Source organism: Anguilla rostrata, chromosome 12 (assembly GCF_018555375.3).
Source record: "Anguilla rostrata isolate EN2019 chromosome 12, ASM1855537v3, whole genome shotgun sequence".
NCBI lineage: Eukaryota > Metazoa > Chordata > Actinopteri > Anguilliformes > Anguillidae > Anguilla > Anguilla rostrata.
This window is the reverse complement of record NC_057944.1, coordinates 14035853-14058658: the sequence shown is the minus strand read 5'-3', so window position 1 is coordinate 14058658 and position 22806 is coordinate 14035853. Positions and strand designations below refer to the sequence as shown.

Genomic DNA, 22806 nt, shown 5'->3' with positions numbered 1-22806 from the left:
TGGCATACTACAGCGATCATTTACAAGTGAAATCATTTTCGGCATTTTCAAATGGTGCTTGTCGAAACTGGTGTTTGTCGAAAACCCAGAAAGTGTTCTAATTTGTAATGTTAGCTATCTAGTGATGCTCTGTGTGCTATTTTCACTGTATATGTCACATGATTCAATGGCGGTTTTCTTAAAAAAGGCAATCAAGAAAATGACACATCATGGCAGAAATGTTTAAAATGAATTCTAAGTTTATTGCAAGAATAGAAAAAATAAGTGATATACATATATATATATATATATATATATGTACATACATATATATACATATATGAGCTTTAGATTTGTTTCATAGAGTTCAGTGCATACATCATTCCAATACCGTATTAATAATTAATATAATATAATAATTAATATAATAAAACATATGTGTAGGGAAGGGAGACTAAATACGAACAGCAGGGGGCAGTATTGTGTATGCTTTCTTCCTCGCAGTCAGAAAAGCTGCTGACAGCGTTTAAACAAAGACAAACAGCAGGGGGCAGTATTGTGCTTGTTTCCTCTCTCTCACTCAGCCAAGTGGCTCAGAGCGATATTGGATGACAGCGTATTCGGAGCTGGTGCTCAGTTTCCTGGCCACATCCCTCTGGTGGACATGCAGTCTGTCAGCCGAGTGGGAGACCTGCAGCAGACCACTCGAGCCCCACTCTTCCTTCCACCGCTGCCAGAAAGGGTACAGAGAGTTCATAAGTCAGAGGTCAAATGGGGAAAAAATGGATAGTGTGTATCTTCTCATTTCTGTTCATCACTGTCAGCCAGCACAGCCAGCAAAGCTTTTTTTTAAGAAGCAGGGTTGATTTATATTCTCTGAATCTGCAGTTTCTACAGAATCTTTTTGTAATGCTCCTCCTCAGATGTTTTTTTAAAATCATTCAATAAGGCCAACTAAAAATTATTCAAAATAGGTCCTTTTAAGTAAGAATCTACAGTACTGTATCAAAACTTCTTGTTTCAGTATAACAATTTAAATCTCCAAATTCTTTTTCTTCCCATATGAAATGTGTCATCGTGATTTTTAGGCTGGTGCCAATCATTGCCAGCCATGCCCTTTCAGTTTGCATGGGCACAGGCAAAGGGTGTGCTTCCATCTGGCACTTTTCTTCACCTCCACCCTCTGATCTGCCCAGTTACTGCGCAGCACTGCGCAGCTCTGCACAGCTAAAGCAGACAGGGCATAGTCAGCACTCGGCACAGGTGTCTAATCAAGGAGAGAAGCCACTACTGCAGCTGGGCCTTCGGTTAATGCGCCGCCTGGGACGCATCATCATGTGTGCCTTGCTGTTCAGGAAAAATGCCTTGAGAAACTCTTAAACTAATGCGCTGATTGGTTGTGGACAGTTGTGCTGTGGTGCAGTGCTGCAGGTGTAGCAGTCTACAGGAAGGAAGGGTGAGTGTGTTCCTGTTAGCCTCTTACCTGCCTGTGCTCCCTGGGGGTGGGGTCTGGGATGTGCGTGAGTTCAGGCGTGCTGGCTCCTCTCACAGATATCATGATGTCAGCGTACGGGACCTCGTGATCGCTCTGACTGTCTGGAGGGAAGGCGACAGCGTGACGTTTTCCGTACCGCTACAAAGGTTTAGCCCTCCGGAGCTGGTTCTGATGTCACCTTACCTGCAGGGGTGAATGTCACTGCCACAGGTTCCCATTTCACTGCGTTGTCACCTGAAGTATCAAAGCATTTCTGTGAGAACGGCATCTATTCGTGGGTTGGCTTGTAACTAAAGGACGTTTGGATGAATCAGGGTTTACCTGTAGCTGGAGGGGTTTCAACTCTCGACTCGCCGTTTGCTTTACCGGTGTCAATAGATGAATGAAAAATATGCTTCATACATCCTCTGTGATATTTAAAAACAAAACAAACACCTAAATATTTGGATTCCTCAAATTAACTTGTTCTCCTGTGGTGACATTTTAGATCTGAGTTATAGTTTCAACAGAATAACTCTGAATAACATTTATCTAAGGCGGTATACCAAAGCTAGCTTCAAAGCTAGAGAAAAAAAAAATTGAATGTTTATTTAACGAACAACTTCCAGCATTTGAATTCCATGCATGTAAGCTGAAAACAATGGCTTTTACGTAAGCATGATGAAATGCACATGCAAAAATATAACAGAAAGGGGCAGACTGAGAGTTATGAAAGCAACTGCCAGGCCCACATAGCAGCTAATAGAGGAGTAGAAATGGCAGGTATGGTCCAAAGAAACTGCATGTCTCACCTGTCACAGGTGGTGAAAGCCAGGTGCGCTATAATATACAGGAAATTATTAATCGATTAGCTTAATCTTACAATTGTAAATTAATATTTAAAAGTATGAGACCAATAGCCTTTAAAAAGCACAGTCACAATAAAAGTCTTCAGTTAGTTTAAATACTGTAAATGAAATATTTAGTCTACTGCCTGCAGAGAGCTGTGCCGCTGGCCTCGTGGTCAGTACTGACGCTGGAGCTTACCGTTTCTCCTTCTTCGGCTGCTCAGACTGAAGTACACTGCCGCAGCACACAGCACAGTTGCCACGGTCACCATAGTGGCCGCTAGCACCATAAACCAGCTGAACTCCGCTGTGACAAAGAAATGGCAACAGTGAACGATTTCAGTTGTTGCTGTACTTGTGAAGGAAGTGCAGACATGTAAGGAGGGTACTGCATCAATATTGGGCTTCTCACTCAAATGGGATTCATGTTTTCTGTAAAATTTTGTTTATGATTTCCAGCGATTATTTGCATTTCTGCGACAGTAAAATTCCTGTAAGAATTTCAAGATAGAGGCATTATATTTAAACACTAGTACTTTTTACTTGACTTTCTGTAATTGAAAGTACTGTGGCAATCCTGCAATATTCATACAAAGTATCTTGGTTAACTTGTATTGCTGTTGGAAAATGGGGAAAAACACTCACCAGGATTCACTTCTATTGTAACAAGTGACTGCTTGGTTTCATAGCGTGTAGATGCCTCACAACTGTAGTTTCCAGCATCTTCCACCTTTACTTTGTCCAGGGTCAGTGTTGTGGCAGTACGCATTGCCTGCCTGGAGGGGTCGACACTTCCTCTCACCCACTGTCCCTCTGTGAGGGGGTTACTGTCCACCAGGCAGGAGAGCTCTAGGAAAGCGCCCACCCTGGTTCTGATGGTGAGAGGTGGTGGTAGTGCCTCCGCTGTACTCTCTGTGCCATCCCTGTAAGATACGTGCAGGGAAAGATCTGGAACATAAGCATAAAACGGCAAGTTAGCATCTAACAGCTCGTTCTAAACAAATCATTCCTGTCAATGGACACTGATCAAATATCAAATAGTGATTAAAAATGGTAGGTAACAAAGGGTCTGTAAATGTTTTTTTGTTGCTATCAATTTCACAGAGCTTTTCTGAGGTAAGCTCATGACGTATACAGTAGGTCAAGGTGAACCTTGATCTCTTACATTTCACGTCCAGTGTGATGTTAGCTCTTAGCGGGTGGCTCAGCGAGGTGTGGTGGATTTCACATGTGAAGATGCCCCTGTGATGGGAGGATGTGGGTAAGACTGATATTTTGCTGCGGGCGGAGAATGTTCCGTTAGTGGTTGTTCCCAAGGTGAGCTCGTCGGTTCCCATCACTGGAGAGCCATTGAAGGCCCAGGCGACTGTCACGTTCCGGGGGTGAAACCCCCCTGTGGTGCACATCAGCCCCACTGGCCTGCCAGCCCACACATCACCCTGCGGGGTCACTGTCACCACTGGGGCACTGGGAGCGGCTGAAAGAAAATTTATGATTTTAAAACAGCCCACATCTCTCCTTCTTCTTGATAATAATTTTAAACTTATTTTTCTCCCAATTTAAAATGTTTCCCAATCTTTGTTGTTGTTATTTTAATCTAGCTCAGTAAACTAATAAGGTTTATAATGGCAAATGGACTGCATTTATATAGTGTTTTACAATTGATGCTTCTCATTCACCAATTCACACACACACTCACGGAGAAAGGCTGCCATGCAAGGTACCAATCAGCTCGTTGGGAGAAATTAGGGGTTAGGTGTCTTGCTCAGGGACACTTCGACATGCCCAGGGCAGGGGATCGAACCGGCAACCCTCCGACTGTCAGACAAATGCTCTTACCTCCTGAGCTATGTCAAATTATATAGCGCCTTCCAACAGCAATACAAGTTAACCAAGATACTTTGTATGAATATTGCAGGATTGCCACAGTACTTTCAATTCCAGAAAGTCAAGTACTATTGTTTAAATATAATACGTCTACCTTAAAATTCTATCTTAAAAGCAGGGTATTACCCAGGAATTACTGTCGCAGAAATGCAAATAATCATTGGAAATCATAAACAAAATTTTACAGAAAACATGAATCTCATAATTATAATGGGCAGTTACCCACTTTGAATCTTTTGAGGAAGAAACATAGTGTTGCGTTTGAATAAAAATGAAAGGACCAGCGTTGATCTAGCTTCTTCAGTTATTTAAAGCAGCCGATTGACTGTCAGACAAAACCTGCACAGGTTTGCAAATCACCACAATTTATGTATTTATCACACATTTTAAACACTGCATTGGGCATCGTTGGAAAGATGAAGATTTGCTCTTTCATGCATTATGTCTCACAGTAAATATGGCAAAATACACATCTTTCCAAAATTGTTTTCAGAATATTGCATTATTTAATCGCTCTGAATATGTAAATCATTACTGCCACACTGCTAATAAATGAGAAAACGGTGGTCTGACGTAGCTCCAGTTCAGGAGGAGGCAGGTGGCTCCCTTACCTTGAACCCAAACTGAAACCTGCCGCACCATCTTCTGGGTCCGGCTTGGGTCATCGTGTTCCTCAGAATGGCAGACATAGTTGTAATGGGTTTGATTGAGAGACACATAACGGAGAGAGAGGCGCTCTGTGCAGAGACTGCCGTTTCTGTCCTTTTTCTTTGTTTCCTGAAAACAGGACGTACAGACGGGTGCCCCTGTTTTTTTGAGGTGCCAGGAGGCACGGGTCCAAGCGGTGCAGTTGTAGCGACACATTAGCGACAGGGGTTCTCCTAATTGGGCAACAACCATTTTGTAGCCGATCTCTGAATCCAGACCATTCACAAAAACGCCTATGGAAAGGATAACAGAAAGACTATTTAAAAATGATGGCCATTACCATATGGTAATGCCTGCTGGTGTGTCTGAGAAGAATTAAATTGATGTGCAAGTCAACACAATAAAAAAAAAAAATAATAAAAAATAACAATAAATAAACAATACAGCACTAACATGGAACAGATTTTTAATGACTGCTCTGCAAGTATTGTGAAGAGGATTAGGACCTTACCAAAGTAGGACTGAATTAAATCTTTTTGAAAGGTTGTGGAAAGCACATCCACAAGACACAATGCGATAAATATTAAATGTGAGGCGGCATGAAACGTACAAAATGTTGTGAATGTTGGATGACAGAAATAAAATTCTGGTACTTATGACACTTGATAATATACGGGTAACATACAAACATATATGCTGTTTTCAGATTTTGGATTAAATTACTCGGAAAATAAATTTAGTGTTATATTTTCAAATTATACGCTTTCATAAAATTGCAATATTGTATATTTATTTTTTGTGAGGGAATGCACATGTACTATTTATTAAAAATAAAATATTAATACTTCTAATAAGAAATCTTACCTTTGATCCTGAGAAGGAGCAGAAATGTCAATTGGGGTAAAAGATTCATTCTTGCTGAAACCTAGCCTGGGCTGCTTTATACAATATATAACCTGCCAGTTCTGAAAGACAACAGGCAGCGCGAAGATGAACAGGAAGTGGAGAACATCAGGAAGTGGTAAACTAACAATGGTTAAAACAGTTTCATGGGCGTTATGATGTTTCCATTCCTGAACTGATGCTAACACAGAATAAGATAAAAGAGACAGTACAGACAAAATGTTATCCCATGCAAACTTGCTCAATGTACCACGTTAGACTTCAATTTAGCATTTTATGCATGGGGTATTATTATTATTATTATTATTATTCTTTCATGTTGCACGATTTCAAAGTACAGTAGGCACAGATTAGACTGCCTGACACCTCTGAAGTGCAAAATACAGCAGCTGCACAGTTTGCAATTTACCGACGGCATAAAACATGAACAGGAAACATCTGACACCCTCACCTTTTTTTCCTTTCTCTTAACATAGATAGTCTGTGAAACAAACACACACATGCACATACACACACACACACACACACACAAACAAATTGACTTTTGTGAAGTGGCAAATTATCAGCCAGCCAGCATCAGTTTGCTTGTGGTAGAAACATCCCAGGGTAGGGATAGTAAAATTCCAATTCAATTCAATCCAATTCAAATTCATCTGAGTATGTTAAACTCAGCTTAAACCCCATTTCATTGTATGTAGAAATCTTGGAACATCAGTTTAATGACAATGGAAGCCTTTATATCTGTCCAATAATGTGCACATTGTAGTCTTAAGTAAGGATCACTGGTATTGTCTCTGAATTTTGAACGTGTAACCTACTGTGTATTGTTACCAGTGTGGCCCTTATTACAAGGTGCATTTGTGTATTGTTCTGTTCCAAATCTTTCCAGGGCATAGGAACTATACTCTATATCTATTCTCTTACATGGTGTCAGACAAGATCTGTCGTAGAAATACTGGTCAATACAATTCCTCATCATTTTAAAAATTTTTGCCTAAACTAAGATTTCTGGATTCTCTGATCTTGAAGGGAAAACATTGTAAATGCATTTTTAAAAAGTTATGACGAACTTATTAGACATGTCTGTTTGCAATTTAATTAATAACATGTCAGTGGATATGTCTGTTTCCCCAGTAGGAAAGCTAGCGGGTAACCAGAGAACTCTAATGTCTCATTTAGTTTATCAGGGAATCACATTACCTGTATCAACTGTCACTTTCAGCGGGTGGGATCAGTTTTCCTCCTTAACCCATAACGCTGTACACATGTTCTTTCTGCTTTCAATTAGTAGCTGCTAAAAGGAGGTGGCTTAAGGAAATATTACACAGAATCATCATGGGATGGAGGAGTTTATGCAAATCAGCCATGCACTTGGTGTTTGTTGTTCATTTGTCATGTTTGGCAAGCCTGTGTTTTAAGCCACCGTGGATACTGCACCTTCCTATTTCAGGTGAGTTTTTTGGTGCGCACCATAGCCATTTTATTGCATATGAAGAAGCTTTTTACATTTTGAATTTAAACAACACAACTCTGTAATACAAATTGTAAGTTTTTTGGGGGGGAGCCTCGAGTCGACATTTTAAGGACTGCACATGACTAATCCTGTTTTTAATGGCTGTAGGAGTTCAGGCCGTGAGTCCAGAATGTTCTCTCTGTAGTGAGCACTGTTTGGTCACTTGCTCACAAGGATTCTACCTCTCTTCTGGACTCTGTGCAGAGTGCCCAGTGGGATATTAGTAAGTTTTCAGTTTTTCAGAGAGAACAGTTTTGTACCTCATCAGGGGGGAAAATTTACCAAAACCATTTGAAAAAATATAGAATTTCTCATATCTATAAATAGTTAATATTTCTGCCCTCAGTTGCCCCGGAAATGTGTCTGCTCCAAGAAAATGTCCCTTTGGGACTTACAATTACCACACTGGGAGAGAGGGAATTCAAGACTGCCAGGTGGGTTGTTTTTACAGATGGAATCCAGGACATAGTACTAGATATTCTCCAGACAGTAGACAAAATGACAAACCTAGATGGACTGAATGATGACTTGTTCTTACTGGACTTCTTATGCAAGATCTCTTACAGTACTGTACATATATGCTAAGACTAATGATTAATATAACTACAGTATGTACTTATCAGAGCTGTGGGTGGACTCAGCTGAGTGAGAATGTGCTACAGTTTCAGAGTAACTTCCTTTTTAAAAACAAAAAGAAGAACATACAGCTTGCCCTGCTTTTGTATTTTTGTGTATTTATTCAGACTCAGAAAACGAGATTTTCAGATAGAAATAAGATCACTGAACTGAAAGCATAATTTGGGAATCGAACCCCTGGCCAGACATGAGCATTCCAATATGAGTTTGACAGTCAGCTGCTACTGGACTAGAACAGTGGTTGTCAAACCTTTAGGGTCTAAGGCACAACAAATGTGAAACCACAACCTCAAGGCACACCAATTTAAAGCCACAGTAATCTATTATGAAGAATATCACACACATTATGTTTATTTTATTAGGAAGATTTGCCCCGTATTGCACATAGGTTACTCCAGACTGTCAAATGATTATCAAACAGATATAGACTCATTTAAATTGTCAGACAATTCCATCATTTGTCAAAAATATACATTGCACTGGACTGGAGCAAGAACTCAACATGAAACCAGCAGTATCTGACACATCTGCAACTAAAACAAAACAACACTTCATTAATAGCACAATAACACAACAGACTTTTCACAAGGGACAGGTCTTATGATATCCTGAAATGGATTTTTAGCATGGAATCAGCATCAGTGTTAAAATGTGTGCACTAAACATAATCTGGACCAGGTATTTTCCCCGTGACAACCAACACACTTTGGTGTGTAGGAGAAAACTTTGGTGGTCAGCTCCCATTTCAGTGCATAGAATGGATAGAGGCGAGACTTCAATGTAATTGACCATCTTCACTACTTGGTCTAACACTTCTGTGAACTCGGGAGGCAAGGTTTTAGTAACTGAAGCCCGTGCCACACCGCTTACACCTGTGCGTGACGGTCGCGGAACCTCTTGCTTCTCATTTCGGCGCCCATGTTAGCAGGTTAGAGCAGCCACACAGCCTGCGTGAGACGTGTGTCTGAGGCGCGGCTCGAGCCTCGCTGCTGCGGCGCATCATCGAGAGTTTCGGCATGGAGCCCATTTTTCATGCGAGGCTCGCGGTTCTCAGCAAAAATAGACAGTGAAAAGATCTGTTGATAGTCATATTGACATCATACCAGCAACATTACATAACTGACACCTTTCACTATGGTTTCAATGTCTAGGCTATATCTGAATATGTCACAGACATGAAAAAACAAAATAAATGAAAATAAATATATATATATATATATATATATATATATATATATATGTCACAGACATGAAAAAAAAAATAAAATAAAATAAATATATATATATATATATATATATATATATACACAATTGAGCACACGCTTCTTAACTTTTTTCTGTCTAAACTAAATATAAATTAAATTTATAATGAAATGAAATGAAACATTCTATTATTGATGGCCATTATCAAAGGCAAACTCAATGTAGAAAGATAGGGCTGGCAGTAGCAGCGCCGCTGGCGGTGTGGACACACACAATATACACGCAATGCGTGCGAGCCGCAGCAGTTCAGCGAGGTAGCCGTCATGCACAGGTGAGGTAAGCGCTGTGGCACAGGCGTTAGCCTCATGCGGTGTATCAGTCAGATACCGTCACACAGTTCAGCATACGCGCTTGCTGTTGCTGATTTTGGTCTCTTGATCGTTTGAACAAGGCCATGTTTTTGCCTTTGTGGTGGGAATGCTTAGTTTTTAAGTACCTCTTTAGTTTGCTTGGCACCATATTTGCATTAGCCAACTTCTCACTGCAGAAGACAGACTTGGGTTCGGGGGAATTAGCATTCCCAGTCCAAGTAAAGCCAAAGGTGAGATAGTTCTCACTATACTGTCTGTTCACAGTTTTTTCTTTTGGTCGCTGCGCACCGTCTCTGTTCTTTTGCTGGTTGAATGTAATGCTAGTAGCGTCGTTGTTACTATGTTTATTTGGTTACCTTGCTACCGCGTTGTTGATGTACAGCAAAGTAATAATTACCCCTCCCCTATATCCTCCCCCGTCGGAAGTAAATGTATTTCGGAAATCAAACAGAGAATATGAATAAAGGCCATCGAGATAAAACAATTCACAGAAAGTTCTAAATAAGTGAATACGACCAAATGTTTTTAATGATTAAGAAGCAGTCTCAGTCAGTTAGGAGGCTATATAAAAACGTACTTCAAATTTCCAGGGCACACTTGACCTTGCCACGTGGCACACCATTTGAAAACCACTGGACTACAATACAGAGTTCTCCTTTGGTCTGATCTCAAACAAGCCATCGCATACCAAAGCACAACATGACAAATTTCACGTAGTTCTGATTGAACTTGGGGTTTCAATGCATGCATTTTATTTTTCAACAAACAGTCGTGTGTTATGTAGTAAAGTCACAATGTTTCATTTTGGGTCGGTGCTTAGCCCTGCCCCCCAAGCTCCATTAGCAGTGAGGATGGGGCGAACTGCAGGCCCTGCCCGGCTGGGATGTCCTGTGATTTGAGAAATGGGACCATCATGCCTTGCGCCCCAGGAGAGCACTCACCTGCGGGGCTCACTGCCTGCCTGCCCTGTCCTGCAGGCTCCATCTGCCCTGATGGGCATCAGCGTGAGGTATGTATTATCTTTGAGCGGATCTGGAGACGGCACTCCCAGTGTGAAGCGGTTTCTGCCAGTCCAGGGGCCTGATTCACAAAGCAGGATTACTGAGGTAGCTGGATAACTTCACTGAGTAAAACCCGGACCAGCATTTTTTAAACTTCAGTCTGTCAGGATTCTGTCTTTTCTGTTTCTGCTTTTCCTTTTCTGGGCCGCCAGATGGCGGCGCTTCAGTTGTCTTTCAGTTTGCTCCCTCTTTAGTTACCCCTGTGTTAATTGTATTATTGTTTTCAATTATTCAATCATTGTTTCTGTTTGTGTCTTGTTATACCCTCCCTCTTTGGTTTGATTGTTCTTTGAGTTCACCTGTGTCTTATTAGTTTCCCTGTCTATTTAAGTCCTTTGTTTCCCTAACTTGGGTGCTGGTTCCTTGTGTTTCTGATTGTGTTTCTGCTTGTGAGTTTCCACCTGTGTGTGTTTCTGCCTGTGTTTTTCCATCTGTGAGTTCTGCCCTGCCTGAGTTCGGTTTCTGCGTGTTCTTTTGGTTTTTGGTAATTCTGCTGTTTTTGTTTTTTGAAGAACTTTTTTCTGTTTTTTTAAAGTGGCCTTGTGTTTGTTCCCCTGCTTTCTGTTACCTGTATGTTAGTAAAGTCTTTGGCTCGATTTGCCTTTTGGAGTTCCTTGTGTTTTTCCTCACTCTGCATTTGGGTCCTGGTCCCCGTTACCTGACACAGTCTATGTTAAATTTTGGGAAGGTTCCGCGTCTTACTCAGTGCAGTTGTCCAGCTAGCTGAGTAATCCTGCTTTGCGACACAGGCCCCAGAACCAGGCTAGAGAGGAATCCGGAAGCTTAGGAAAAAAAGAAGGAAGAGCACTGCACTGGGGGACAAAATGAATGGTTGTGTGTTAAACATAACTGAAGTTTCCAGCGGTTTCTGTTTCTCTTCTGAAGTGTGGACCCGGACAGGAGCCCAGCCCATCCCAGACTGAATGCATTGAGTGTCCTGCAGGGTTCTACTCCACTGATGCCAGTGACCACTGTCTCCAATGTCCTGCAGGCAAGACTGAACTTAGAAAAAGTTAGATTTCCTCAAATGCATGTGTGAACCATCAAATTTTTAGCGGTTAAATATGACACCAAAATGTCTGCCACAGCTACGAAAAGTGGAATCAAATGTTGGAATTGAAATTGGAAGGAAAGGAAGAACAGGGGAAAATATCTCCTATTTCTGTCTGTCCGTCTGTCCATCCTGTAGGAAGTTACTGTCCCAGTACAGGAACATCTTGGCCGTTACCTTGTCCCGCCGGGCAGTACACATCCCACCCTGGCCAGTTGCAGTGTCAGAGCTGTAACGGGACGTCTCACTGTGGGAATACGCTGGGGCCTCTCTGGATTCGCTCTGAGGGGCCCCTGGGGCAGAGGTCCTGGATTCCAACTTCCTGCCGTCCAGGGACATACAGGAACCAGGAAGTGGGGGAGGGGCCCACCTGCTCAGTCTGCCCCCTGGGTGAGACTTATTCAGCCCCTTTAGAACATGCCTTCTGAAGCAATCCCCTCTAAAATTAAAAAAGCAGTTTCTGTTTGGGAAAAAAAAAATTATAAAAGAAAAATACTTATTTTGTCTGATGTGAGGATCTGAATAATGATGATAACAGTATCTGAAAAGCCAAAGTATTCACAGGCTAACACTAGTGCCTGCCATCCTGCAGGGCATTACTGCAGTGGGGGTGTAGCTGTCCCATGCCCCGCAGGAAGATATGGTGCGAAGGAGGGCATACGGCAGGAGAGGGACTGCTCTCTGTGTCCTGCAGGTAAACGGGCCCCACACATCACCCAGTGTCACTGACAGCTACAGTGTGACGCACAGTGTTCTGATAGTGAGAAACCTATGATGGAAATAGTTGATAGTCACTCTAAATATATTTTCTCAGGTTTTTACTGTTTAGAGGGGAGTATCAGCAGGCCTGGGTCCCAGTTCATGTGCCTGATGGGGTATTACTGTGAGGAGGGCACAGGGGTGCCCCATGGGACCCCTTGCCCCGCGGGCACTGCGGGGGGGCAGCCTGCACAGACCACCAGGGCCGCCTGCAAGAGGTGTGCCGAGGGGCGCTTCTGTCCTGAAGGTACTGTATAGGCCGAAAAACGTATCCTGGATACCAGACAACAAGTCTAAATAAGTAACAATTACATTTGTGGATACGTGAAAGCTTATAATTCTGTTATTTTGTAACGTCTTATAATGATAATTATGATCATCTTTAAATGAATAAGGAAATCTTGCCAATCAGATGGAATATTAGTATCTATGCCTGTGTACATTTGTGTGTATATGTATGCATTTGTGCTTACATGCATGTGCTTATGTTTGTTTGTATTGGCATTTTGTGCATGGGGCTTTAGAGTAGGTGTGTGTAAATACAGCACGTGCACACGTGAGTGTGTGTGTGTGTTTACATGTGCATGTGTGTGTGTGCCAGGATCTGCGGTCCCTGGCTTGCCCTGTGCCCGTGGGAGGTTCTGCCCAGCAGGCACCCTGGAGGAAGTGAGCTGCCCAAAGGGAACCTTCACCCCACACCAGGGTGCCACGAGTAAGAGACATTCGACAAAGCTCTATTTCAGCTTCAGACCTTTCCTCTCCTCCATTTAACATTTCAGCCTCTCTATCCTCAATTTCAGTACTTCTCTCTCACTAATCCGCCATTTCAGCCCTTTTCACTCGCTCATTCACCACTTCAGCCTTCCCTCTCACCTGTTCTCCATTTCAGCTCTTCTCTCTATATTCATAGTCACATCACTTCTGGCTTGTCCAGGTTCTACTCCCTTCAGAACTGAAATGAGTTTAATTCTGTTCAGGTGTTAAGGCCTGCCTGAAGTGTCCAGCTGGCTTTTACTGCCCCGAAGGCACCAGCGACCCCCTGCCCTGCCAGCCGGGCACGTTCAACCCCCTGGAGGGGCAGGATGACCCCGCAGACTGCAGGCTCTGCTACCCGGGCAAAGCCTGCACCCAGGGGGCCCTGAAGGGCCCGGACGTGGACTGCATGCAGGGGTGAGGGGAGGACCATGGCGCAACATGCGCATTATGTGATACACTGCAAACACCAAAAAATAAGTCAGTCTCAACTAGAATTTTAGTCGTATATTTAGATTAAAGATCTTAGTTCTATTACTTTTTTGTTAAATAAGACAAAAATATTGCCAATGAGGTGAGGCAGTTTGAGTCATTCCAAGATTTGCCAATGGGGTAAAAATATTTAACTTGTCAAGCAAACAGTAACTTAAAATAAGCTAAAAATAAATATTTTAATTCTCATTACAAGACTGAAACTTGTTTAGACAGACCTTTTTTGCAGTTTAACAGACATTTTCTGTGAATAATCTTTTTCTCTCCCTCCCCCAGGTTTGTCTGTCCCCCCGGCTCTTCCAGGCCCAACCCCCCCGCCAGCGCCTGCCCGCCGGGCACCCTGAGCAACCGCACCGGCCTCACCGACCGCTCGCAGTGCCAGCGGTGCCCGCCGCGATACGCCTGCCTCCGAGGTCCTGTCCCCTCCCTTTCCTCCTCCGCCTCATTCGCACCATCACCCACACCCCTCCTCCTTCTCATTCACACATTGCTCTGCATTCAGAAATAGCTCATTTCTAGCGTGTCCCTCGCAGTCTATTAAAAGCAGTTGTTGGAAGTGCTTTCAGCAGCGTCTCAGGTGTTCAGTCCCGGGCCGGCTCTGAGCTGCTGCTGTGACTGACTGTTAATCATGTATTAACTCGCCCGCGATTGTTTGTCTGTTCTTCAAGCACCCTGAGATGTCTGCATAAAGCCTGCTGTGTTTGAGCGTCATCTGCCCCTCCCCCCTTCTTTCTTCTTGCCGCCATCGGTCAGGATGTGGTGTGGTGTTGTCTTTGAGTGGTCGAATCTAACCAATCACGTGCGATTTCACTGCACCGCACTGAAAGGGCCACCCCATTACGCCGATCAGGACGTGCCTGCTAAACAGTGCCTGTAATTCTGAATCAGTGCGAGGGGACTTCTTCAGTGACTGTTGTTTCTGCTGTTGGGCGCAGAGAGGAGAAGTAGGTGCAGTATAGTGGGAGGTAGGAATTATGTTGCTTATATAAATGTATATGAAAGTTATGAATTCTAGAGCAGGGTAGGTGATATTAGCATATCAATAAATTATAGGATCTGCAGAGCAGGATTAATTCTCTAAATTATATGAATTGTGGAGCAGCGTGTGTGTGGATATGGGTATAGTCATCACTGCCATTATCACAAAAAAAGATTTTCAAAACACAGAGCTATCAGCAGAAATGCAGTAAAAATGTCCCCTGCAAGTATTTATACAATACAGAGACCAACCTTACAGTTACTTCTCTCCCTATTCTGAACTTGATACTCTACTTAAATTCTTCACAAAAGAATCACATTCAGGTTTTTTACATTACATTTTGGCATATGACACATGATACCAGAGTGACTTATATAAGGGAAGATACGTTCACACATATCCACTGAAGTGAAAGCATTCAGTTTCCTACTGTTAAGTCATTTATTATCAAAATCAGAAATGTTATACTGTATGTGGAAATGCTTCTTATCCCCATAGAAAATGTTGCAAACACAAAAGTGAATTTAAAAAATCCATGCATTTCTCACATTTAGTTCAAGAACATGAACTTGCTCTTCTGCATAATGTCAGTTATATTCTCTAGATTAGGGAGGTGTATTGGTATGAGATATTCTTCAATGCTTTAATGAGTTTTGTTTTCTCACACAGGTACAGGAGGGATACAGAGACCCCCACTGGCCTGCTTTCCGGGTCATTTCTGCCCCCCTGGCACCATGTACCCCACCCAGCATCAGTGCCCGGCTGGGACATGGAGTGAGCGGGTTGGGATGCAGTCTGAGAGGGAGTGCCAGCCATGCCCGCGGGGGTGGTACTGTCTCCCCGGGGCTGGGGTCCCATCTGGGCGGTGCAGCTCTGGGCACTACTGCCCTGAAGGTGGAGTATGCACCCACCCTGCTCTATCTACTCATACTCCAAATACAGCCACCTGTATCATGCACAATCTACTCCAATACCACCTGCACAGTCTACTCCAATACCACCTGCACAGTCTACTCCAATACCACCTGCACAGTCTACTCCAATACCACCTGCACAGTCTACTCCAATACCACCTGCACAGTCTACTCCAATCGCACCTGCACAGTCTACTCCAATCGCACCTGGACAGTCTACTCCAATACCACCTGTACAGTCTACTCCAATACCACCTACACAGTCTACTCCAATACCACCTGCACAGTCTACTCCAATACCACCTGCACAGTCTACTCCAATACCACCTGCACAGTCTACTCCAATACCACCTGCACAGTCTACTCCAATACCACCTGCACAGTCTACTCCAATACCACCTGCACAGTCTACTCCAATACCACCTGCACAGTCTACTCCAATACCACCTGCACAGTCTACTCCAATACCACCTACACAGTCTACTCCAATACCACCTACACAGACTACTCCAGTACCACCTGTGCCCTACACAGTCTACTCGCTGTCTTTGAGATTTTGGTCACAAAGGACCAGTATCTGAAAGCACCATACAGACATGCCGTTTCTGTGTTTTGTTTCAGGGACACAGTATGGCTCCCAGTACCCCTGTCCTCCTGGGACCTACAGCACTAGGATGGGGAACGGGCATCGGGAGGACTGCCAGTTTTGTCCCGAGGGGCACTTCTGCCCGGAGGGCACCTCCAAACCAACACCCTGCCCCTCGTGAGTCAGGCTTATGGGTGATGAAGATCATGATTGCAGTGACAAGAATGATAATGATGTAAACGCTGCAGAGACGGACCAAAGCCCTGTGGGTGAGTGACAGGCGCTGTTGTGTTGTGCTCCTGCAGGAGAACGTTCCGGAGGCTGAAAGGGGGGCAGCAGCCCCAGGACTGCAGCACGTGTCCGGCCGGCTACTCCTGCCCCCTCCCTGCCACCGTCAGCCCCAGGACCTGTGGAGCAGGCAGCTACTCTGTATCTACGCTTCTATGCTGAATAATCAATATGCGGTGTAGCATTTGGGCTCAGTGAGAGAACGCATATAAATGCTAAGCGTGTGTCATTGATGTTTGGGTGCAGGATGAGGGTTCGGTGGAGTGCTCCCCCTGCCTGCGGGGGCATTACTGCAGCGAGGAGACCACCAGTGAGGAGGCCATGCTGAGGGTGATGATCTGCCCCCCGGGGCTGCTGTGCTCTCAGGGCCTGGACCGGGAGCCCCAGCGCTCTGCCACCCTCTGCCCCATAGGGTTCTACTGCCCCGGGGGCAGCATCGTAAGTGCCCCCCTCCCTCACCAGCAGGGCAGCTCTGGGACAGTGTACTCAGCACCATAAACAAATTCAATCTCTCTCTTTCTTTCTCTCTCTCTCCCTCCCTTTCTCTCTCTTGCTCTCCTCTCTCGCTCTCTCTCTCTCTCTTTCTCATGCTGCTTCTTTATTTGTCTCTGTCTGTATATGCTTTATTTTTCCTTCAGAACCCAAATTCAATCCCCTGCCCAAATGGGACGTACAGTGGGCAGCCAGGCTTGCGTGATGTCACAGAGTGCGTAACGTGCCCCGAGGGACACTTCTGCTTCTCTGAGGAGTCTCAGGACCTCCCCATCTCTGAGCCGGTGAGTTTACAGTGTGGGGGCCCCTCCTCTTCCTTTATAATGAGCACTACCATACTGTAAGCTCCTCCTTCTGCCGTGTATAATATCCAGCCTGGGGCGTTTATGTTTCAGACTGGGCGCTGCCCTGACGGGCATCAGTGCCCCCCGGGCACCGGGCATCCGTTCTCCTTCCCCTGTCAGGCCGGGTTCTTCAGGAATAACTCCTTTGGCCACAGGGGGGCGCTCTGTGCACCGTGCCCCGCTGGGTACCTCTGCGGCGGCCCCGCCACACACACGCCTTCCGTCTGCCCAGAGGTACAGTGAGAGCAGAAGCGTAGTGCAGGGGATAGGGAACTGGGTTTGTGGCAAATTGAGGTAAATCAGCTTATTTATTTTTACATGCCACATTTCCATACAAAGTATAAAGAATATGGACCTAAAATATGGGTAAAATATATGTCCAATACAATATACAACCCAACCATTAAAATGTAAAAAGTTGCATGTTGTATAACTGCCTGTGGGCCCTTAATCCAACCTGCACTGCATCAGTAAATATGCTTTGTAAGTCTCTCTGTGGGGGGAAAGTATCCCTGTGCACATTATACATTTGTAAATAGATCATTAATTGTAGACAGCAATCAATTTCAATGTTCCTGGCTGCTTCCGTGCCTTTATTAGTCCATGAGTCATAATATTCTCCATCCTGGCAGGGCTTCTTCTGTGCAGAAGGAAGCAGCATCCCAGAGCCTTGTGAGGAGGGCACATACAGCCCCAGACCTGCTCTGCATAGTGCATCTGAGTGCTCCCCCTGTGGTGGGGGCCGGTACTGCAGTGGTGTGGGTCAGACCGCGCCTTCAGGAGACTGCCGAGCAGGGTTCTACTGCAGAGAGAGAGCCACATCAGCGGTAAGGGGTTTTGCTTCAGCCATTACCTCACCAATATTGACTGCACACCTTCCTTAGATGTGAAAGTGCTAATGTGTCTGGATGCAACATAATTAAAATAAGATCATCAACACATATGAGATAATAGAGATAAAAAAGCTTTTTTAGAAATCTCTGACTGTAGTCAGAGGCAACTTTGGAAGTGACTTCTAAAACAGGGCCCATTCAACAGTGTTGGGTAAAGCACAAGGTTTCCATAACTCTCTCCCCCCACCTATTAACTGGGGCGAGGTGTTCAGGTTTGGCCACTCAAACGCTGTGTAAAAGCTCTGGTAAAAGCTCTGTCCCCCTCTGGTTCTCTGTCCCCGCAGACCCCAGCTGATGGGCCCACAGGGGGTCTGTGTCCAGCGGGGAGTTTCTGCCCCAGCGGCTCTGCTGCCCCCACCCCATGCCCCCCAGGAACATTCAGCAACAGCACCGGACTCACAGGCCTCCAGCAGTGTGCGAACTGCCCTCCAGGGTACAGATTGAAGGGCCTCTGGGCTTCTGAGTGATCCATAATGCTAGGGCGTCTCTGGTTCATTGGGTGCTTGCAGCTCACGTCCGTTTGATATGCCCGAAGTGTGCTCTGATGCAATGGCTGGCAGTACACATTTCAGAATACAGCGCTTGCCCGTCTTAGCTCTACAGCTATTGTAAAAATATGTCAAGGACATGAAATGACCCAATAGTATCTGTATAAGAGTTAGAGTATCTGTATATGAAGTTATATGGGTACAGAAACGGTAGAATGGTTGAAGCGGCTGGCCTTTTTTATCTCACTCGCAGGTATTACTGCTCCGGCTCCAACAGCACCTCCCCCACTGGGCCCTGCTTCGCTGGGCATTACTGCCCCACAGGCTCCGCCTCTCCCACTCAACATGAGGTGGAGAAGGGGCAGTACTCACCAGCAGGGGCAGCAAGAGCTCAGCTCTGCCCTTTGGGCACCTTTCAACCGGTACCACAGCAATATTTTTCTTCTTATTGTTCTTATTATTATTCTTCCTCTTCTTCTTCTTCATCATCATCATTATCATCCATATTCTAATTATTATTATTACTTTTTCATTGTTATTATAATAATAGTTATTACTATTAATAGTTGCAGTAGTAGTGATGATTGTTTCTGTAATCATAGTAGTAGTTGTAGTATCAGCTTTTATCACCCAATCATTACTTGGGATTAAAGGATAGCATGAACAATTACAGGCATGGGGAAAATTATTAAATTGATTCATATTTATTAATGTGAATATGTCTGAACAGTACCTGTGTACATGTACAGAACAGGTGTTAACACATCTTTGAAAAAGCACAGGCATTCAAGTAATATGATGGGAGCACATACATACAGTCCTGCTGAAAATGACCATGACGGAAAATCATTTTTAATCTCATAGCACAGAAAGTGCCTCTCTCAGAACCATAAGTGCAACTTTCACCACAATATCAGCTTACATTGTGCTAGCATGCGCATTGTTCATAAAACTGATATATGACACTACGCCACACAAGCATGCTCATAGTAATTAGCCATTAGATCACAGGCACTTTCGTCCAGAGGGACTCACACAGCTTATATCTTAAATACCATCTGTTCATATTGCTGGATATTAACGGTAGAAATTCAGGCTAGGTTCCTTGCTCATGAGTAAATGGTAAATGGACTGCATTTATATAGCGCTTTTATCCAAAGCGCTTTACAATTGATGCCTCGCATTCACCAGAGCAATTAGGGGTCAGGTGTCTTTCTCAGGGACACTTCGACATGCCCAGGGCAGGGGATCGAACCAGCAACCCTCCGACTCCAGACAAGTGCTCTTACCTCCTGAGCTATATCGAGTACAATGGCAGCACCCCACTTGGTAATCAAACTTTAAAAGCCCAGTTCCATGACCATTACATAGCTGCCCCATAACCCTTACCTCTAACACTGCTCCACACTACGCCCCAAAGGAGGGTTGCTGAGGAGCTACTGGTGCAGAACAGCATAGCCTGTTTCTGGCATAGGACACACCCTGTGTCCACAGGCCGGTCTGTAACCCGAACCGGCCCATTTTGGGCTAATGACAGAAGGTCACGAGACATAACCGAATCATGTCTGAATGTCTGAGCCATGCAGAGCAGCAGGACCCCAGGGGAGGAGGGGAGTATGGGAGGGAATGAGATTAGGAGCAGTGATGGCGACTGCGTGCTGAGACCAGGGGGAGCAGATCATCTATCTTCAGTCTGATAATAACTGCTGTTACTGTATGTGAGACTGATTAGTCATCATGACAAACTTAAAGTGCTAATATATTAAATGGAAACTGCAGTTGAAATATTACATTAAAAAGGGTTATATAAAATTATTTTTGAGATGGGTAAATAAAAAAACTAGATTATTTTCCCCAATGCAATTGAAATGGTTTAATGTGACGTGCACACTTTTAAAGCTCATTACTGGTACAGTTAAAAGGAATTCTGTGCTAATAGTTGATACACATGCTCATTAATCATGCTGGGGAAAAGTGGTTCTGGATGCATGCATTTTTTTAAATTCAAGCTATCTTCAGTTTTGCAGTTAAAAAAGAAAAGTTTATACTTTTTACAGAGATAAGCTTTCATTCTGGCCAGGCGGAATCCGTTCTGTTGTGATATCTCTGGCTTCTGATTGGCTCGTGTTTTCACAGGCACGGGGACAGGCCTCCTGCCTCACCTGTGAACGGGGGCGCTTTTGTAACCAGACTGGACTGGCACACCCAACACTCTGCCCCCCTGGGCACTACTGTCCTACCGGGACCTCAATGCCCCGCCCCTGCCCTCCGGTGAGCACCACCCAGCTTTCTGGGGACCTCTGATTCTCCTACATTCCTTTACTGAACATTATGGTTTATTATAGATTATTTATGGTGGCACAGTGAAAGTGGACAAAGACAGTGCGGTTCTGTAAAAATATCCATGCATTGCAGTGTTGCTTTTGCAGCATGAACTGTCCTGTGTGTCAGGTCAGTTGTCTTTAATGCCATTGTGGCTGTTTGTGCTTGCCCCTGTGCCATGTGTCTGAAGGGCTCCTACTTGGCACGGACGGGTGGTGAGGAGGTACAGCACTGCGGCCTCTGTGATGCCGGTACTTTCTGCAGGTCCCCTGGTCTGTCGGCCCCTCAGGGTCCCTGTGAACCTGGGATCTACTGCAGTGGAGGAGCCAGAACTGCCAGCCCGGTAATACACCAGCACTTTGGTAACATTCCAGCACCCTGGTTATATACCATCACCCTGGTAACACACAAACTCTCTGGTAATACACCATCACCCTGGTAACACACCAACACTCTGGCAAAACACCTGTATCCCAGTAACCCACCATGACCCCAGTAATACACCATCACTGTGGTAACACAGCTTCACCCCAGCAATACACCTCTATCCCAGTAACACACCATCACCACAGTAATTCATCTCCCATAGGTCCTGTGGTTTAGATCAAAGAGTTTTGCCTTCTTTGTCTTCTCCAGGTGAACACAAGCACCGGAGGTGTTTGTCCTGCAGGGTATTACTGTCCCTCGGGCACCAGGCACCCCCAGGAACACCCCTGCCCCCCTGGGACCTGGAGCAATGCCCTCGGGGCGACGGATGCCTCCTCCTGCTGGCTCTGCCCCGCTGGGTTCTTCTGCAACGGGACGGCCCTCGTCCAGCCCTCGGGCCTGTGTGCGCCAGGTACCGCTGCTGGGTCTTCTGTCCCTCTGGATACTTACACAATCAGTCAGACAAGGTGCTCATTTTTCTACTGTTCAAAATGCCAGGGCTTGAGAAGCTGACTGATTAAAACCATTCAATCAATCATGCTCAAGAGTGTGAACCGATTCATAGAAAAGTACAGTAAATGGCTGTTGTGTGCTAGAAGTGACTTTCATTTTCCAGCTGAAACCCAGGGAAAGTTTTGCTTGGATACACTGTTTGAGGCATGTCAGGAATCTCTCTTGTAAAGGATATCAACCTTGCATGTTCTTAGCACATCCAGTTATGCACTTTCCCAGTGTTTTCGCCCCCAAAATTATTACTGAATTGTTGCAGGATTTCCTACTGCTGTATAAAAATACATGTTTATATATTCCCAAACTTGGACTGCAGGGGGTAAAATGGAAAATAGTAAAACTGAAAAAAAAATTTTTTTGAATTTCCATGTTACACAAATAATATCTTCAACCTAATTTCTCTGTGAATTTTTTAATTTTCTTAAATGCTGATTAAATGTCTGCTGTAGCTCCATAATTTGGGACGTCCTGTTTAGACGAGCTTCCATGTGCTGGGGTAAAATATGCTATGACTGTAAATATGAGCTGGTCCTTTCCTCTCTGCAGGGTTCTATTGCACGGGCGGGGCAGAGTCCCCAGCCCCCGACGATGGCGTCACAGGACAGCGGTGCCCCATGGGGTTCCATTGTCCCGTGGGCTCAACTGCACCCCTCAAATGCCCCGAGGGCACCTACGCCAATAACGCAGGCACTCACCAAACTTTACATCATACAGTTTTTAGTATTTTACACAATCTTTGTCATTTCTTCATACATGGCTTTGTCTGTTAGATATAGTCCTTCCTCTGTGTAGCACTAAATAACAAACATAAATATGCAAGGGCTGTATATGATTTGGCCACACAATTTGCTGTATACATTCCACACAAAATATAAATCCTGTGTAAGTGTGTTCCTCCAAACTTTCTCAGATCGCAGTAGTTATTCATTAGCTCTAAGCGTGGTACACTGGCGGTGTGTGTGTGTGTGTGTACAGGCGCTTCCAGG

The 22806-nt window shown here is 44.6% G+C and overlaps 2 protein-coding genes across 5 annotated transcripts; one reads left to right on the top strand and one right to left on the bottom strand.

Moving 5' to 3' along the window:
* Nucleotides 1-308: 308 nt before the first annotated feature.
* LOC135236369 (sialic acid-binding Ig-like lectin 8) lies at nucleotides 309-5851 on the bottom strand. Of its 4 annotated transcripts, none has more exons than XR_010324560.1 (10): nucleotides 5701-5851; nucleotides 4800-5129; nucleotides 3467-3778; nucleotides 2947-3249; nucleotides 2501-2608; nucleotides 2266-2293; nucleotides 1796-1881; nucleotides 1658-1708; nucleotides 1463-1571; nucleotides 309-709 (listed from the first exon to the last, which is right to left on the bottom strand). XR_010324560.1 is itself a non-coding variant. In XM_064302680.1 (10 exons), exons 1-10 carry the CDS (start codon nucleotides 5747-5749, stop codon nucleotides 560-562), a joined length of 1530 nt encoding a protein of 509 aa, XP_064158750.1. In that variant the 5' UTR covers nucleotides 5750-5851; the 3' UTR covers nucleotides 309-559. The 4 variants fall into 4 exon arrangements, 3 of the variants coding, with proteins under 3 accessions (XP_064158750.1, XP_064158751.1, XP_064158752.1); XM_064302680.1 differs by having other exon boundaries at nucleotides 1463-1575; XM_064302681.1 differs by lacking the exon at nucleotides 2266-2293 and having other exon boundaries at nucleotides 1463-1575; nucleotides 1796-1909.
* A 5040-nt stretch (nucleotides 5852-10891) lies between these two features.
* Nucleotides 10892-22618, top strand: LOC135235763 (multiple epidermal growth factor-like domains protein 11). The gene is made up of 21 exons (XM_064301564.1): nucleotides 10892-10912; nucleotides 11409-11514; nucleotides 11713-11964; nucleotides 12167-12268; nucleotides 12389-12580; nucleotides 12935-13045; nucleotides 13311-13503; nucleotides 13855-13991; nucleotides 15227-15451; nucleotides 16093-16234; nucleotides 16363-16486; nucleotides 16592-16783; nucleotides 16984-17121; nucleotides 17233-17415; nucleotides 17814-18008; nucleotides 18359-18507; nucleotides 18816-18984; nucleotides 20699-20833; nucleotides 21075-21227; nucleotides 21521-21722; nucleotides 22367-22618. The coding sequence occupies exons 5-21, from the start codon at nucleotides 12436-12438 to the stop codon at nucleotides 22588-22590; spliced, it is 2817 nt and encodes a 938-aa protein (XP_064157634.1). The 5' UTR covers nucleotides 10892-10912; nucleotides 11409-11514; nucleotides 11713-11964; nucleotides 12167-12268; nucleotides 12389-12435; the 3' UTR covers nucleotides 22591-22618.
* Nucleotides 22619-22806: the final 188 nt, after the last annotated feature.